Source organism: Gopherus flavomarginatus, chromosome 19, assembly GCF_025201925.1.
Source record: "Gopherus flavomarginatus isolate rGopFla2 chromosome 19, rGopFla2.mat.asm, whole genome shotgun sequence".
Taxonomy (NCBI): Eukaryota; Metazoa; Chordata; order Testudines; family Testudinidae; genus Gopherus; species Gopherus flavomarginatus.
The window spans coordinates 25,196,672-25,216,112 of record NC_066635.1 but is presented as its reverse complement, the minus strand read 5'-3'; the positions used below and the strand labels follow the sequence as shown (position 1 = coordinate 25,216,112).

Sequence of the window (19,441 nt, the reverse complement as noted above, 5' to 3'; positions counted from 1 at the left end):
AGAGCACAATGTCAGGACTAAACATTAACATACTACTTTAGGGAGACACGTATCAAACACATACCTTGTGCATTTCACCATGCAAACCGCCCCAAAATCTACATTGGGAGCATAACAAATTTTTGACGATGGATGTCTCAGTGGGTCGCTTTAGCTAGTGCTGACAGTGATTTAACTGCTAGAACAGACAGGACAAAACTGCATTCAGCACTGTTCCAGTAATCATGTTCTTGGAGAAGGGATTTGTCTCAGCTACAATTAAGCCATTTTCAACATTACTGTCGAGCTGTGAGGGCAGGCGAAGGGAATGAAAAACAGAAGGACCCACTCAGACAATCATTGTCAGCAAAGGGCCATTTTTCACAGTGTGAATAGAGCCATAATACTATGCTGCTGTACAACTGAGAGCCAGTTCATGGCTTCAGCATTTACCTGAGCGACTCATGAGCTGCCACTCAGTGCTTGTCTACTAACATGATGTTAAATGCCGACACCCTGTCTAGACTAGGATTTAAGATGTAGTAGCACACATTTATGCTATCACCACACCTAAAATCCTAAACTAGACAAGGCCTGAGGCTTTGTCTACCTTGGCAAAAAGGTGTGTTTTTCAGTTAAGGGTATGTCTACATTTAAAGCGCTACAGACATACAGCTGCGCCACTATCACTTCAATGTAGACACTCACTACGGCAATGAGAGGGGATCTCTCATTGCTGTAGTTAATCCACCTCCCTAAAAATCTTCTTTTGACCTAGCACTGTCTACACTGGAGATTAGGTGATGCAACTACATCTCTCAGGGGGTTGGATTTTTCCTAAATTAACTCAATTGATTCAGATTAACATGATTGAAAATCCTTTTAACACTTACACAAACACAGTTTAATACTTCATTTGAACTCAGCAAGCTGTAGTCTAGCGTCTGGTCTACACTACAAAGTTAGGTCAATATAAGGTAGCTTATGTTGACCTAACTGTAAGCATCTACACTAAAACATAGGTCTCACTGATGTAACTCACCCACCTAAGTGAGAGGCATAGCACTTATATCGATGTAGTTAGGTTGACGCACTGTCAGTGTAGACACTGCATTGCTTAAGTTGACTGTTGCTGCCTTTCAGAAGCCATCTCACAATGCCTCACACTGGCAGTTAAATCAGTGCAAGCACTCCTGGTGAGGATACACACTGCCAACACAAAGAGCATAGTGTGGATGTGTAAAAACATTTCAATTACCGTGGCAGCTGTATGTCGACTCAACTTAATTTTCTAGTGTAGATTTGCCCTAGGTGGAAAACTTAGGGATTGTCTACACAGGAAAAGTTATACTGGTACAAACTAAGGTGTGAAATTAAACCGATATACACTATTATTTCAGACTAACTTAACCAAACTTTTATTGGGTTAACTTAAACCTCTTCCAAAGTGACATAAGGTAAACCAGCAAGCAAGCAAGCTGTTAGTCCAGAATAAAAAATGTCCACCCAGGGAGTTATACCAGTATAACCCCCCTATTAGTTTAAATTCACCCATGAGCTTATGTAGATTTAACCAGAAAAATTTTCCCATGTAGACATGCCCTTAATCTGAAATGTGTTACACTGTGTCCACAAAGACGGTAAGTGTGTTTTCAATCAAATTAAACTAACCTGACTGAACATTTCTTGTACTGTTAGGTTTAAAAATCACAATAGTTGGTCATGGTTGTCTACCATATGGTGTACAACAAGATTGACCATAACAAACTGACAATTTTAAACACAACAGTCCGCATCTACACTGAATGTTTAACATTGTTAGGTAACACATTTTAACACAATTAAATCTTCTACTGTAGACAAATCCAGATTAAAAGGAAACTCAGAGATTTATTAAAGTTTCCTCATCTTAAAAGAAAAATGATTATATCAGACAAAGGAGGAATCTGTGCTTTGGAACAATCTGGCAAATCTAAGTCTATCATTAACTTCTCTAGGAGTTGTAATTCATGGATCTGAAAGCACTTTACAGGAGGAGGGACAATATCATTAGCTTCATTTTAGATAAGATGGGAAAACCCAGGTACATATAATTTAACTTATTTGCCTAAAAATCACAGACTGAGTCAGCAGAAGAGCTTGGTACACAAACCTGACACCCAGTCCTCAGTCTTAATCATTGGATCATACTGTTTCATGATAATCCTGAAGGTGGATGCATTTCTTTCTTGCATTTCCTGACTTTTGTTGGCTGGTCAATCATAAGCTTAAACACTGTTTTGTTTAAATAAAAGGCCCAAAAAGGAAGCGACAGGAAAAGGACTTACCTCCTCCACAGACACAGGCAGAATGACACGACTGCAAGAGAACACAAAACAGGAAATGAACTGCAGCCCTTGTAATCTGCACCACTTAGAACACACAAACATTTCATACCGCAGACATAGCAACACTTGTTCCTGGCTGCCTCCAGAACTCCGCTAGCTTGGGTTAATCTGCGTGATATACCAGTTTCCTTCTAACCTACCACAGTGTCCTTCCCAGTGCTTGCTGCCTTCCATCGATTAGGTAACTCAAAAAATGGCCTTACACCAAACCCATAAATGTAAGTGAAATAGTCTAATAGCAATCTTTGTATAAACATAAGGGCTATCTTCTCAGAGTACTTCATCCACCACTGAATTCCAACAGCTGTTTAACAGTGTACAGTAACACTAGACAGTAGTTTGCCAAGAAGCAAATAAAGGTCTGAGGTATAGCAGGCTCTACTGGGGAGAGGTATTTAGAGAGACAGTGTAATTATCTAAATACACGCCAGCCCCTTATCCTTGCAAGACATTTCACAGGCTTTCTAATAAAGCAGCAAGGACCTTAGTTTTGTCTCATCCAGTAGACAGCTACTCCAGTACAGCACACCATGTGCCACTGCTAGAGCACTGTTTCAGTGCTGAAGGAAGAGTGACCATTACGATCATAAACACCACTTCCTGTTGTAACCTCTAGTTTCCTTGGAGGTCTCCTACGGAAAAACTGATCAGGCTCAACTCTAATTGGGTTGTAAGATCTGATAAATGTGGTAATAAAAGTGCAGTAAGTGAACAAGCCTCAAAGAGAGCTGGTTTCCCAATTCCTCCCCCATAGTCCCTCTCTTCATAGGTCATGAGCAAGTATCACAATAACTAACAAACAAAATAATCAGAATAAGCTCTTATACAGCACTTTTCATCAGTAGATCTCAAAGAGCTTTACAAAAGAGGTCAGCCAGTATCTTCATCCTCATTTTACAGATGGGGAAACTGAGGCAGGGTAAGATTAAAGAGACTTGCCCAAGGTCACCCAGCAGTCTGGTAGCTAAGTTAAGACTAGAACCCAGGTCTTTTGAGCCCCAGTCCAGTGCTCTATCCCCTAGACTTCACAGCCTCCTTATTAGTTCTTCTGTTCCCTCTATACTAATAAATATTCAACTCAATATTTGCCAGCTCCCCAATGGTGTTCAGGTTGGTGAGAACAACACTTAAGGGATGAAGATCAAAGAATAGAATAACCTGCAAAAAGCATAAAGAGACCAGTAATCAAGGGAAATCTCAAGGGGGTCTGAGGTTTCCTGCTGTGGTCACGATTTCCACAGAACTGCTGACTACACCTGGAATTCTCTCCCTTGCCCACTCACTCTTCATTCCAATTCCTCCTTCCAGGATGCCCACCAATGCCAGCTCGCTTCAGTAAAAGCACAGTCAGCTATACATTAGGTGCTTAAAGCAAAAGGGGTGTGCTCTAAATTCAGACCATCCTCTGGGTCTCCCAATACACTCTCTCTCTAGCCTGAGTGGTCTGTCTATTCAGATTATAAGATCTTTTGGGTAGGGACTAATATAAAGGTAACTCTGCATTCAGTAAAAGATAAAACAGAAATGACAGCTGACCTGAAGCATGGACAGATTAAGGTCACAGAAATATTTTCCAGAATATAATAAAGCACCAAATTAAGGAGTTAAATACAAACAGGGATATGGTCAAAAATAGAAACTACAGATATCTATATAGGAATTAAAGACGCTTCAAAACAAAGATAGATGAACTAGAATTGCCTGGTAACGGAACAGGAGCTTGACAGAATAAACATTACTGAAATACGATGAGATGATCACAAAACAAAAGCCCACCACCCTTAATTATGACATGGGACAATAATACCCGAGTATAAACTATATAGGAAGCCAGATTAGGTCAAAGGTGGAAGAACAGCTTTACACCTAAAATATTCCAAAGAATCTAGTAATCTGACTAGAAAAGACCTGTACAGTAAAAAATATAATGTATAAAAATCAAAAGTCATAAATAGACTAGCACGGTAATACCACCAGCCTTGGGATCAGGAAAAGAATATTGAGTGCACAGTGTTGAAGGACACCAAAGAGGCAACCAAATCCAATAAAGTAGGAATAGTGTATGATTCCAGCTACCCATATAGAGAAGCAATTTCTTATTACCTTAAAAAGTTTGATTCCTGGAACATAACAGACTATCCTTGACTAAGTCTTAAATTGCATGCAGGAGTTAACCCAAGTTGTAACTACAGTTTAGCCACTAAGTAATTATAGTGTGGTCACTATTAAGTGTAACATCCTTGGGGGAGGCATTGTACCAAAAATTAGCACAGTGACAAAACTCCAAAAGGGTTTCTAAAAAGTGATGACACTAGTCAAAAAGATTCAAAAGGTCAAAATAAACTAAGCTAAAATCCTTAGATTGATCAACCATAACAGTCAAAGAGCATACATTCCCCGCCTCTCAAAAAGGAATCAGGAATGAAGAAACCCACCATGCCATGATTGAATAGCAAGGTTCAAGAGGGTTTTCATGCCAAATGAGTATTCTTTACTAAACAGAAATCCAACCTCAGTGAAACCAACAGAAAGGAGCATACTACGGCAGGTAAAAGTAGAGAGGAAATCTGAAGTGGTAAGAGGAAATTTGAAGAGCTAATAGTCAAAGACATAAGAAAGATCAACAAGAAATTATTTTATAGCTCTAGCAGAAAGCTTTTGAGAGTCTGCTGATCTGCTGTTTTGTCAGGGAGAGAAGGGAACAATTAAGGAAAAGAAGACATTGTAGAGAAGTAAAGTGATTTCTTGGCATTACTCCTCACTACAAAGGATGCTGAGGAGCTATCTGTTCCAACCTACTCTTTTCAGGTAATAGAGAAGTGCTGTCAAAAAAAATAAATAAATTAAAAAAAAAAAAAAAGGTACTGAAACAAACTGATCAATTAAAGCACAAGGAACTAGACCCAGATGGTACATACCCAAGAGGTCAGGAAAATGTTAAGAATTAAATGATTGAATATTTTTATTAGCAGTGCAATCTCTTTAAAATCAGTTATTACATCAGAGGAGTGGAGGGAAGTAAATGTTGTACTTATCTCTAAAATACCTACTGGGATAATGGTGGGACGATCAGACAGATGAGCTTCACTTCAGTACAAGGTAAATTGACTGAAATAACTAAGTAGAACTATGAAACATATAGATTCACATAAATAGGGATAAGCCAGTGCAGCTTATGTAAGAGAAAAACTTGTCTTTCAAACCAAATAATGTTCCGTGACCATGTCAACAAAATAGTGTCAAGAAAAACTGATTATCCGGCCTTCCAAAAAAATCTTGGATAAAGCCGCTCATGACATTTATTAAGGAACTTAGTATGAGGCATGAGGTAAAGTACTATGATAAATTATAAACTGGCTAAGTGATAAAAAACAAAGTAGAGTAAATGGCCAGTTTTAAACATGGCAAAGAGCTGACACCAGAGTATCCCAACATTCCTTAGCAAGACAAGTGTTGCACATATTTGTTATCCAGATATGGGGGGGGGGGGGGAGTGGTGAGGAGGCAAAAATTTGCAGTGACACAAATTAAGCTTAATCAAAACGAAAAATGACTGCAAGGACCATCAGAGGAACTTAAAGATAACTGAATAGGCAGGACAGTGGCAGATTGAATTTAGTGTTGAAAATGCAAAGTAATGTATATTGAAAGAAATAATTTGAACAATTCAGTCACATATTACCAGCTTCTAAGGTACTTGTAATTACTCAAGGAAGAGATGTGAGAATTATAGTGGATCGAAAACATGTAACAGCAGTCAAAAGAGTACTCAGCATTTTAGGATGTATAAGGAATGGGATGGAAAAATGCTATGTTTGGTCCCAGTCACCCTATCTCAAAAAGGATGTCACAGAAAACAGGTGGTACTGATGGGCAGCAAAAGCTAGAGGGACCAGGGAAAGTTCCAAATGATGAGAGATTGAAAAGATTGCTTGTTTGGTTTATAGAGAAAACAAATAAGAACAGGTCTGACTAGGGTATACAAAACAATTAATGGACTGAAGAAGGTAAACTGGGTGCTCCATTTCTCCTCTCTAATGATACAAAAAGAAGGGCCATTCAATTAAACTGAAAGGCAGGATTTTAAAAAAGACGGAAAAGTATAAGTAGCCTGCTGAATTCATTGCCACGAGACAGAAGCCAAGACCTTAGCTGGATTCTAAAACAGATTAGTTATTTATATGGATAATGGCCCAGATCCTCAAAGATACTTAAGCACCTAACTCCCACTGCCTTCTGAGGATCTGGGCTAATGAGGAATATTTACACTTACAAGATTAAAACGACAAGGCTTGTAAACCCTCATACTTCAGGTATAAGCCAACCTTTGATAGTGGGTAAAAAAGAAACTGTCCCTATAAGCAGTTTATTTTTTTGAGTCCAGTACATGGATTCTTTTTCTTACACTTCTGCTGAAGCATCTGGTTGCAACCACTATCAGAGACAGGATAGAGGACGAGATGGTATACTGGCCTGACCATAAGTCTTCCTTTGTGTCTTGGACAGAACAGAGTTCACTAATAGCATTTTAATAGAGCTATCCAAATAGCAATGACAGTCATCTGTACTGTGGGAAATCACAACTCAGTTCAGGAACACTCAACCTTCTCTAACTAAGAAAAGCTAAAGATAGTGCAGGGAGGTTACCAGCTCTTGAGAGGAAAGTTGCATCATAAGGAGAAACATACTAGAAACAATTAGCTTGACATATTCAAGATCAAGAGGGGAAAAAACAATTCAAAGTTTCCAGAGTTACTCCAAGAAGTATTGGAAAGGTAGAAGCTCTCCTAATGACAGAGAAATGGTCAAATCAGTCACTGTAGGGAGAGGAGACCTTGTGGCACCTTAGAGACTAAGGCCTGGTCTACACTGGGGAAGGGGGGGTCAAAGTAAGATACGCAACGGGAATACTGTAGCTGAAGTCAATGTATCTTATTCCAAGTTACCTCCTGTCCTCACGGTGCGGGATCGACGGACGCGGCTCCCTCATCGACTCCAGTACCACCACTCGCTCTGGTGGAGTTCTGGAGTTGATGGGGAGCGCGTTCAGGGACCAAGATATCGTGTCTAGATGAGACATGCTATATCGATCCCTGATAAATCGATCACTACCAGTACCCTAAGGTGCCACAAGGACTCTCTGTTGTTTTTGTTGATACAGACTAACACGGCTACCACTCTGAAACCTGTAGGGAGAGGGGCTCTCTCAACAGGCCAATGCTGGATCACTCATTCTGCTGCTTACATTACAGCTGCAGGACCTGTCTATTGTTTTCGACAGTCTCATGAATTTAAGCTACTCTCAGCTCTACAGCATATATCTCAAAGGGACCTACAGTGTTATAGACAAACATCCACACAGCAAGAAAACAAAATCTGTACTGATTTAGTGACCTTCCCTTTCCCGCGCTCCCCAAGAGTTGCAGCACGCATGCAGTAATAGTGAGCTGTCCCCAGATTCTCACACACACACGGGGATACGTGTGACGGGTCAGCGTCATGTAGGTGTATTACATCACTGGGGCTCCCTGAAGCTTCCATGCCAGTGTCATAAGCGCAGCGTCCACAGGCATTGACCCCTCAGAGCTCCCTCTCGGCTCCAGCCACAGGGCCCCGCTCCCCTGAGGCCACCACCCGCTACGAGGCGAGCAGGCGACGAAAGGCCAAGCAACGGGAGAGAAACGGAGCCTCTCCCGGGTTGCCGGAGCGATCCGCGACTCAGCGAGCGCCGGCAAACAGGCCTGGCACTGCCCCTGGCTGCGGCAGGGACCCCGAGCACAGCGCCCCTCACCCTGCCCCAGGCTGGCCGGCCCCTGCCCCGGCCTCACCGCTAACCGGCACCTGGACTCGCGGACATGGGGGAAGGGACCTGACAGCGGCCCCCGCACTCCCTACAGCCCGCGCTAGGGACGCGTGTGCTCCGCAGCCCGCACTCACTACTCCTTGATTAGCACCATGGCAGCCCCGCCGCCGCAGCGTCTCCCGCCCGCTCGCGCTGAAGCTGACAGACGCCTTCCAGGAGCTCCACTGCGAACCGCACCGCGCGGAGGGAGCCGACCGTTTCTGCAGCAACCACTGCGTCACGGCGACACGCAAACGTGCTGTCCTCATCATCGCGTAAGGACGCGATCCTCCGCAGTGCCCCGCCCACTCACAGCCAACCTTAAAGGGCCAGTCGTGGTGGGGGAGGTCTAACGCGCATGTGCGTGGGGAGGTGCCTGGGTAGGCGGGAAAGAAGGTGGGTAACCATCTCGCGCCTGGGCGCGCCAGTCGAAGCTCGATCGCCGGCAGTACCCAGCGTGTCGCTTTGCCCTGATAGGCTCTTGGCCTGGCCGGGCGTGAGGAGAACCGGCCTCACCCCTCATGGCTGCGTCGCTCAGCCCAGAAGGACGCGCGGAGGCTACGGACAGAGATGGGAGCCGGAGTCCGAGGTCAGGATCAACTCTAGGTTAACCAGGGACCGGTTGCTCCCCTCAGGGCCGGGCTGGCCCCGCTCAGCTTCCCGGGGGCGAGGTGGCTGTGCTGGGACATGTGCCAGGGCACTCCCAGGTAGCCTGCAGTGCCCAGTTTTCTGCTCCTCCGAGGGGGCAGCACTATTGAGAAGTATGGACCTTCCCTCTGCTGCCTGCCCTTCCCAGCTCAGCTGGTGCACAGGCTGGCTCCTGGCTCCCTGGTCGTTAAGTAAACGGCAATTAGGATAGCTTTGGAAAGAGTAACTTGCTTCTGTATTTAATCTTTTCGTATCATGTTGGCTGCAGTATCAGTAACCCCAAGCATGCAACCAAAAAAAGGCCCGAGAAATCGTCACACTTGGGGGAGGGAGGGAGAGCTAAACTCTGGGTATTATTTGCCCGCTGGGTTTTGAACTTGTGGGTTACACTTGGGGTCATGCTTTTCCAGCATGTCTCCACAACCAAGAGGGCTAGAAACTTATTTTTTATTTAAATGAATGCTGAGATTCTCACATTCCCAATAGCTGGTTTGATAAGAAAAACAGCAAATATCTGAAGAGTTGTCAGCACTGTAGTAGTCACTGTGAAAACTCCATGTTAAGCAACCACGTACCAACTGCCAGATCCACAAAGGGAGTTAGGTGCCTAACTGCCATATTAAGCACCTGAGGCCAAAAGTTTACATCTCCAAACCATCCACTCATTTTCCCCAATTCTATAGGTGCCTGAATTCTCCAGCTGTCTAAGTTTTCACCAGTAAAGTCCCCTCAGTGCCTAGGGTCCAATATGGTAGGTGAGGTCCGAGCATGGCTAATTTGCACAAAACACAGAGGAAGTGGTGATAGTGCTCTCTTTAAACCCAGCAGCCTAGTGCAGCATTTTTCAAAGTAAGGCATTGGGTCGCTCTGGTCAGCACCGCCAACCAGGATGTTAAAAAGTCCCATCAGCGGTGCTGTCCATCTAAGACAGGCTAGTGCCTACCTGTTTCCACACTGTGCTGCTCCCTAGAAGCAGCCAGCACCGGGTCTGGCTTCTAGGTGGGGGGCCATGGGGCTGTGTGTGCTGTCCAAGCACTGGCTCCGCACTCCCATTGGCCGGAAACTGGCCAATGAGAACTGGAGGGGGCGCTGCCTGCAGGCAAGAGTCATGTGCCTCTGCCTAGGAGCCGGACCTGTTGCTAGCCACTTCTGGGGTGCAGCACGGTCTGTGGTACTAGGATAGGCAGGAAGCCTGCCTCTGAAGCCCAGCTGTGCCACTGACCAGATTCACCGGAGGTAAATCCATGCCCCACCCCATGCTCCAATCCCCTTTCCCACCCCAGAGCCTGCATCCCTAGTCCAGAGCCCTGACCTCCTCCTGCACCTCCACCCCAGCCCTGAGCCCCCCAAAACCCAGAATCCCTTCTTGCACACCAAACCCCTCATCTGTGGCCCTACCCTAGAGCCTGCATCCCCAAGCCCAGAGTTCCAACCCCCTCCTGCACTCCAACCCCCTGCCCCAGCCCAGAGCCCCCTCCCACACCCTGAACCTCTCATTCCTGGCCCCTGCCTGCAGCCCTGACCCTCTGCACCCCAACCCTCTGACCCAGCCCTGAGCCCCTCCCACATCCCAAACCCCTCATCCCCAGCTCCGTTGGGTTGTGGGCATCAACGATTTTCTTCAACTGAGTCCCCAGAAAAAAAGTTTGAAAACCACTGGCCTAGTGGTTAGTATTCATGTGAGAGATCCAGGTTCAGATCTCTACTGTGCCTGATTTGGCACAGAGACTGGAATCTGGGTCTTCTAGCTGAATGTACTAACCACTAGGCTGTAGAGTCATTCTTACTCACTCTGGCCCCATGACTATCTAAATGTATATACAAAATGAAACCACTTCAACAGGAACGAGTCTCACTATAGAATGCCCTATGTGCCCGTAGTTAAGACAATCATGGGAGTTGTGAAACCTGGGTTCAAGTCCTGTTCCAAATCATAAAGGGTAAGGAATTGAATCTGGGTCTTCCACCTTTAGGAGTGCTTTATTGAATGCAAGGGGGTGAGCACCATTTCCTTGTCTCTCTCTCGCACACTTTAATTTTTGTTTGTTTTTTGTTTGCAAGAAGGGGGTAACTTGGCTTAGGCGTGGAACTCCACACGAGGATTCACAGCTATGAATCCTGAGCAGAGATGGATACCCCCCTCTGTCCGGGAGTTAGGCATTTAAGTCCTTTTGAAGCATTTCCTACTGATTATCTTAAATAGCTGCCTGCTCAGCTTGTTGGCTTCTGTGAATACCAGTCTTAGGTGTTTAACTTTCCCTCTGCATTACATGGGGAGCCTGGGTGCCTAACTCAGGGCTGTGAGTTCCATTGGGCAGCAGGGCACCTAAATCCAAGTATTGCAATGCTAAGCCTAAATCCGCTTTGTGGATCTAGCCCACACATGCACAGTTCTTTGAGTGCAGCCTTCTCTCCCTGCATGTCCATAAGAATCCTTTTATCAGGAATACTTTCTGTGTTTGTGAAAATCTTCAGTTTAATGGAAGTAATGCAGTAGAGTGTCTTTGCAACACTGTTTATAGAGTACAAAGTATCCTGAGCATTATTCATAATGCGGGAGCTAACTATGGCAACTTAGCATAAAAATCCAGAGTATAAATCCATAGTAATGTATGTATAAATAGAACTTTGTAGTTTGTCAGTACCCATTTTCTTCCTCACAATAAGATAAATCCTTGTGGGAAGACAAGAACTGCCATATTCAATCAGACCAATAGTTTATCTGTTAGGGTTTCCTGTCTTCAGCAGCAGCCAGTATTAGCTGTTTCAGAGAAAGGGGTGGAAAAAAAAAGACTTCTCAGAATAATTTCCCCCCACACACCTTGTCTCCTGATATCTGAAACATGAGGTTAAATATAGTTTTCAAAATTTGTTAGCATTAACTATTATAACTCTGATGGTGTTTGTTATCCATATAACTTCTAAGAGGAAGAATTAAATCAGAAAAATATTAAAGATAATTGGGAATCATTTAAGAACACCTTACTAGATGCCCAAGAAGGCCATACTGTTTAAAAAAACTGAATTGAATTGGGGATTTGAAAGTGGATTACATATAACAAATGGAAAAAAGGAGAAGCTGATAGAAATGAATATAAATCAGATGTTAGGAACTGTAGAAAATTGATAAAGGAAGCAAAAGGATGCAAGAAAAAAAATCTATGACCGGTAATTAAGGACAATAAGGAGGGTTGTTTTAAATATATTGGAAACAAAAAGAATTCTGATAATGTTATTGGTCCATTACTTGCTGAGAATATAGAATTATCAATAATAATGCAGAAAAGGCAGAAGTTTTCAATAAATATTTGTTCTCTATTTGAAGAAAAAACATGATAGTCTCATCATATGGTGATAACACACTTTCCTTTTCACTAGTACCTCTGAAGGATATTAAACAGTAACTGCTGAAGTCAGACATTTTTTAAATAGCTAGTACATGTAAGTTGCATTCAGGAGTTTTAAAAGAGCTGCCTGGCCCAGTCTAAAAAAAGAACTATATTTTGTAACCAGTTTAGGAGACACATCTTTCTCAGCATAACAAATACTGTTTGAGACGTCTCCATGCTGTTAAGCTGCCTACAGTGAATCAAGAGCATGATTTCTAATCTCAGGGCAGATTGTTAAGAATCAGGACACAAATCCAAATGTGATGTGAGTTCTATATTTAAATTTCACTCTACAATGATCAGGTGTAAACTCAGGCACTATAAGAGCCTTAACATGAAGTCGCTGACAGTCCCCTGGAGTACTCCAATCTATCTTGCCTCCCAGGTGAGCCTACCTTTGTGATAGATGGTCCCTCACTAGGAATCACAATAATATTTTGGTTACGCCCAGTAAGGCTGTTGATACTGTCTTGCATGACCGTTTCATAAACAAACCAGGGAAATACAACCTAGATGGAACTACTATAAGGTGGGTTCATAACTGGTTGGAAAAATCATGCCCAGAGTGTAGTTATCAGTGGTTCACAGTCATTCTGGAGCGGCATAACAAGTGGGGTCCTGCAGGGATCAGGTCTGGGTCCGGTTCTGTTCAATATCTTCATCAATGATTTAGATATTGGCATAGAGCGTACACTTATAAAGCTTGCAGATGATACCAAGATGGGAGGGGATGCAAGTGCTTTGGAGGATAGGATTAAAATTCAAAGTGATCTGGACAAACTGGAGAAATGGTCTGAAGTAAATAGGATGAAATTCAATAAAGACAAATGCAAAGTACTTCACTTAGGAAGGAACAATCAGTTGCACCCATACAAAATGGAAAATGACTGCCTGGGAAGGAGTACTGCAGAAAGGGATCTGGGGGTCATAGTGGATCACAAGCTAAATACAGTAACTCACTTTAAAGTCATTCCAGTTAACGTTAAGTTGCTGATCAATTAGAGAACATGCTCATTTAAAGTTGCACAATGCTCCCTTATACCGTTGTTTGGCAGCCGCCTGCTTTGTCCTGTGCTTGCAGAAAGAGTAGCCCATTGGAGCTAGCTGGTGGGAGCTTGGAACCAGGGTGGACTGGCAGCCCCCCATATCAGCTCCCTGCTCCCCAAAGTTCCCTGTGTGGCAGCCGCCCAGCAGGCTATCAGTTGCTGCAGTTCAGCTATCCCTCCCACCCACTGCAATGTGCTGCTCCTGGGAGCCTCCTGCTTGCTGCATGGGGGTGGGGGGAAAGAGGGGTGCTAATGTCAGTGTCCCCCTCCCCCCTGCTTCTGCCCCCCAGCAGGAGGAGGAGACATGACAGGGCTCAGGACAGCAGGAGCTTGCTGGCAGCAGCTTCTTTCTCAACTTGCTGATCTACTTAAAAAGGCAATATACTGGGGGGGGGTCAGTGTACTTAAAGGGGCTATGTACATCTCTTTCACACCCACAGAGGATGTGTGTCTCTGCCTCTATCTGCCATTCTGTCTCCACTCCCTCCATTTGTGCTGCCTTGTAGAATGTGAGGCTACATTAACAACCTGTTAACCGTTGAGGGCTCAGCCAAATGCTAGTTCATCATTTAGCATGGAAAATACCCCACCCTCTGACTTCACTACCTCAACCAAGCTTCACAATCATCATTGCTGTGTACAGTATTAAATTTTTTGTTTAAAACTTAGTGTGTGTAATATATATGGAGTCTTTTGTCTGGTGAAAAAACGTCCCTAGAACCTACCCACCCCACCACCAGTTACATTAATTCTTATGGGGAATTTGGATTTGCTTAATAGTTTTGTTTAAAGTCACATTTTTCAGGAATATAACTACAACATTAAGCAAGGTGTTACTGTATAAGTCAATAGTATAACACTGTTGGGAAAAAAAAGCAATCATCATTCTGGGATGTATTAGCAGGAGTATTGTAAACAAGACACAAGAAGTAATTCTTCCACTCTAATCCATGTTGATTAGGCCTCAGTTGGAGCATTGTGTCCAGGTCTGGGAACCACATTTCAGGAAAGATTTGGACAAATTCTAGAAAGGCCAGAGAAGAGCAACAAAAATGATTAAAGGTCTAGAAAACATGACCTATGAGGGAAGATTGAAAAAAAAAAGGGGGGGGGGTTGTTTGGTCTGGAGAAGACAAAACAGAGGGGACAACAGTTTTAAAGTACATAAAAGTTTGTTACAAGGAGGGAGGAGAAAAGGTCTTCCTCTTAAAGTCTGAGGATAGGACAAGAGGCAATGGGCTTAAATTGCAGCAAGGGCAGTTTATGTTGGCCATTAGGAAAAACTTCCTAACTGTCAGAGTAGTTAAGCACTGGAATAAATTGCCTAGGGAGGTTGTGGAATCCCCCTCATTGTAGATTTTTAGGAACAGGTTGGAAAAACACCTGTCAGGGATGGTCTAGATAATACTTAATCCTGCCTTGAGTACAGGGAATTGGACTAATGACCTCTCAAGGTCCCTTCCAGTTTTATGATTAGAACCACAGTCTTTCACGGTGAAAGAGTTTGGCCTTAAAAAGGGAGTCCTAGCCCCTATCACTCCTCAAGTGGCCAGAGAGATCATTGTTGAGGCAGCAAAGCCCTCTCGCAGGGGCTAACCTTTTATGGAAGTTGGGGTGTAGTAAAAGGACTTATTACTTCAGACATCTGGGCTGGAGGGAAGCAAAAACCTCATCTTATAGTCTTATAGGCAGGGGTGGTGTTTTAAGGTTAGCAAATTGGGCCTTTAATCAATTTGGTAAATTGTCCTTATCTTGGAGTATGTCTGCACTACAAAATTAGTTCAATTTTATAGAAGTCAATTTTTAGAAATTGATTTTATGCAGTTGATTGCGTATGTCCACACTAAGTGCATTAAGTCAGTGGACTGTGTCCTCACTACTGGGACTAGCATTGACTTACAGAGCAGTGCATGCACTGGGAGTAGCCACAGTCTCCGCCACCCATTGGAATTCTGGGTTAAGCTCCCAATGCCTGATGGGGCAGAAACATTTTCATGGGTGGTTTTGGTGCATGTTATCAATCGCCCCTCCCTCTGTGAAAGCAACAGCAGACAGTCGTTTCATGCCAGCCACCAGGGCGATTAGAAGAGCACAGCAAGGCAAGCTGCGCATCAGAGAGGCTTTGAAAACCAGTTTCATGACTGGCCAGGCTTTGGTGTGACAGTTGTGTTTCTCCTTGATGCACACCTGCCCCCTTTGTTGATTTTAATTTCCTGTAAGCCAACCACCCTCCCCCTTTCAAAATAAAGTAACTAGTGTTTTGAAACCATACATTCTTTCTTTATTAATTAAAAAAAAAAAAAAAACAGACAGACAAGGTAGGTGGGGTTGGGGAGGTGGGAAGGACAAGGCCACACTGATTTTTACATGTATCTGATGAAGTGGGTATTCATCCACAAAAGCTCATGCTCCAAAACGTCTGTTAGTCTATAAGGTGCCACAGGACTCTTTGCTGCTTTTATTGATTTTTAGTGTGGCTGCAATAAGCAAACTGTTTGAATGACAGCCTTCTGTTGCTTGGGCCATCTTCTGCAGTGGAATGGCTGGGTGCCCAGAGGGGCCCCCCCCAGCATTCTTGGGCATCTGGGTGAGGAGGCTATGGAACATGGGGAGGAGGTTATACAGTGCATGCAGTGGGGGTCTTTGCTCTTATTGGCTTTCCTGCAGCTCCAACAGATGCTTGATCATATCCATTTGCTTCCCCATTAGCCTCAGCATCGCATCCTGCCTCCGCAGTTTTTGTGCTCACGTAATTCTTTCCTGGCCTCTGCCACTGAATGCCTCCGTGCATTCAACTGTGCCCTATCCGTGCGGGAGGACTGCATGAGCTCAGACATCATGTCATCACAAGTGCTTTTTTTTTTGCCTTTTAATCTGTGAACCTCAGGGATGGTGATGATAGGGGGAGTGTAGAAACATTCTACGCTCTATGATTCTGGGGGGACTGTATGGTCACCTGTGCTGCTGAGTTTGCCATGCTGACCAAACAGGAAATGAAATACAAAAGTTCCTGGGGCTTTTCCTGTGTACTTGGCTAGGGCATCGGAGTTCAAAGTGCTGTCCAGAGCAGTCACACTGGAGCACTCCAAGAGAGCTCACGGAGGCTAATACCATCAATTTGTGTCCACACTACCCCAAATTCAACCCAGCAAAGTCAATTTTAGCGCTACTCCCCTCAACAGGGAGGCATATAGAAGTCAATTTTTAAGAGCCCTTTAGGTCAACTGAATGGGGTTGGTTGTGTGGATGTGCTCATTTTTAAATCAACCTAACGTGGCTAAATTCGACCTAACCCTGTAGTGTAGGCCAGGCCTCTGGACCTTTCAAAGGGCCTGCAACAGCGGTGACACCTTCAAACTATGAAACAAAACTTCAGCTACTACAGGGAAGATCACTGCATTCCTCTCATCCAGTCACCACATAGCTGCTACATTAAAATGAACTGGTAAATATCTAAAGTCTAGTTTTGGGGGGGAAAAAAGTATATGGTAACAGGCCACACCTTTTTTCCAAACGAAATCATGCTTTCCTCTCCCTTCAGCTACGATAGGCTCATCTTATTTCAGCCTGGTGGGGAAATCTATTATCTACCATAGTCTTAGTTGGAAGTTACCTAGAAGAAACTTAACATAAAACCAGCCTCTTGTGTGCTCAAAACTTGTATGTACTAACCCCGGCCTTTTGTGAAGCCCACGCTCGTAAGCTGGGAAAGTATGCTTCCCCTGGCTGACACCCTGAGAGCAAAGGGCTAGGAGGTGCAGATGGATGCTCTGCTCATCGGAGCCCTGGGCGCCTGGGATCCCTGCAACGAGCGTGTGCTGCGGACCTGCGGGATCAGTCACCACTATGCACGGCTCATTTGGCGCCTCATGGTCTCAGACACCATCCAATGGTCCAAGGACATCTACACCGAACACATCATTGGCCCCTGACAGTTCCAGGAGGCATGAACCAGAAAGAGATTGTGCATCGCCTACGAGAAAGGGACCAAGAGACTTTTTCCGTTGGACCATATGAACTGGAACCATAAACTCACTGAACATTAAATCTCACCGAGGGTCAATCCATCCTCACCATCGTATCCACTCATTATACTCCACACATGAAAATAGCCATTAGACGAACATAATACCCTCATATCTCAATGTCTGTACTTTGACCTGTTAACCTTTTACCCCCAAATCGGCGATATTGTATATTATGTATTCCTTACGCCATCCGATCTTAAACCGAACTTCGCACCCCTTGATAACCTGTACGTTATTCCCTGATAACCAGAAACTTCTACACTTAAACTCTGTACCGTTCACTTTTTTAAACATCTTAATAACAAAAATGTTTAAGTACATCAGAAGCAGGAAGCCTGCTAAACAATGGGTGGGGCCCCTTGATGATCGAGATACAAAAGGAGCGCTTAAAGACGATAAAGTGATTGCGGAGAAACTAAATGGATTCTTTGCTTCAGTCTTCACGGCTGAGGATGTTGGGGAAATTCTCAAACCTGAGCCAGCTTTTGTAGGTGACAAATCTGAGGAACTGTCACAGACTGAAGTGTCACTAGAGGTGGTTTTGGAATTAATTGATAAACTCAAGATTAACAAGTCACCGGGACCAGATGGCATTCACCCAAGAGTTCTGAAAGAACTCAAATGTGAAGTTGCAGAACTATTAACTAATGTTTGTAACCTGTCCTTTAAATCGGCTCTGGTACCCAGTGACTGAAAGTTAGCTAATGTAACACCAATATTTAAAAAGGGCTCTAGAGGTGATCCCGGCAATTACAGACCAGTAAGTCTAATGTTGGTACCGGGCAAATTAGTCGAAACAATAGTTAAGAACAAAATTGTCAGACACACAGAAAAACAAACTGTTGAGCAATAGTCAACATAGTTTCTGTAAAAGGAAATCATGTCTTACTAATCTATTAGAGTTCTTTGAAGGGGTCAACAAACATGTGGACAAGGGGGATCCAGTGGACATAGTGTACTTAGATTTCCAGAAAGCCTTTGACAAGGTCCCTCACCAAAGGCTCTTACATAAATTAAGCTGTCATGGGATAAAAGGGAATGTCCTTTCATGGACTGAGAACTGGATAAAAGACAGGGAACAAAGGGTAGGAATTAACGGTAAATTCTCAGAATGGAGAGGGGTAACTAGTGGTGTTCCCCAAGGGTCAGTCCTAGGACCAATTCTATTCAATTTATTCATAAATGATCTGGAGAAAGGGGTAAACAGTAAGGTGGCAAAGTTTGCAGATGATACTAAACTACTCAAGATAGTTAAGACCAAAGCAGATTGTGAAGAACTTCAAAAATATCTCACAAAACTAAGTGATTGGGCAACAAAATGGCAAATGAAATATAATGTGGATAAATGTCAAGTAATGCACATTGGAAAAAATAGCCCCAACTATACATACAATATGATGGGGGCTAATCTAGCTACAACGAGTCAGGAAAAAGAAGATCTTGGCGTCATCGTGGATAGTTCTCTGAAGATGTCCACGCAGTGCGCAGAGGCGGTCAAAAAAGCAAACAGGATATTAGGAATCATTAAAAAGGGGATAGAGAATAAGACTGAGAATATATTATTGCCCTTATATAAACCCATGGTACGCCCACATCTCGAATCCTGTGTACAGATGTGGTCTCCTCACCTCAAAAAAGATATTCTAGCACTAGAAAAGGTTCAGAAAAGGGCAACTAAAATGATCAGGGGTTTGGAGAGGGTCCCATACAAGGAAAGATTAAAGAGGCTAGGCCTCTTCAGCTTGGAAAAGAGGAGACTAAGGGGGGATATGATAGAGGTATATAAAATCATGAGTGATGTGGAGAAAGTAGATAAGGAAAAGTTATTTACTTATTCCCATAATACAAGAGCTAGGGGTCACCAAATGAAATTAATAGGCAGCAGGTTTAAAACAAATAAAAGGAAGTTCTTCTTCATACAGCGCAGTCAACTTGTGGAACCTGAGGAGGTTGTGAAGGTGGGGACTATAACAATGTTTAAAAGGGAACTGGATAAATTCGTGGTGGCTAAGTCCATAAATGGCTATTAGCCATGAAGGGTAAAGAATGGTGTCCCTAGCCTCTGTTCATCAGAGGATGGAGATGGATGGCAGGAGAGAGATCACTTGATCATTGCCTTTTA

General features: G+C 43.7%; 1 protein-coding gene across 1 annotated transcript in view; it reads right to left on the bottom strand.

Annotated features, from left to right (window-relative positions):
- The window catches only part of PITPNA (phosphatidylinositol transfer protein alpha), a 39,639-nt gene extending 31,156 nt beyond the window's left edge, over positions 1 to 8,483 (bottom strand). The window contains 3 exon segments of the mRNA XM_050929305.1: positions 2,307 to 2,337; positions 8,304 to 8,353; positions 8,355 to 8,483. Coding sequence (XP_050785262.1) covers positions 2,307 to 2,337; positions 8,304 to 8,353; positions 8,355 to 8,480 — 207 coding nt within the window. The 5' untranslated portion in view covers positions 8,481 to 8,483.
- Between the last annotated feature and the right edge of the window lie 10,958 nt (positions 8,484 to 19,441).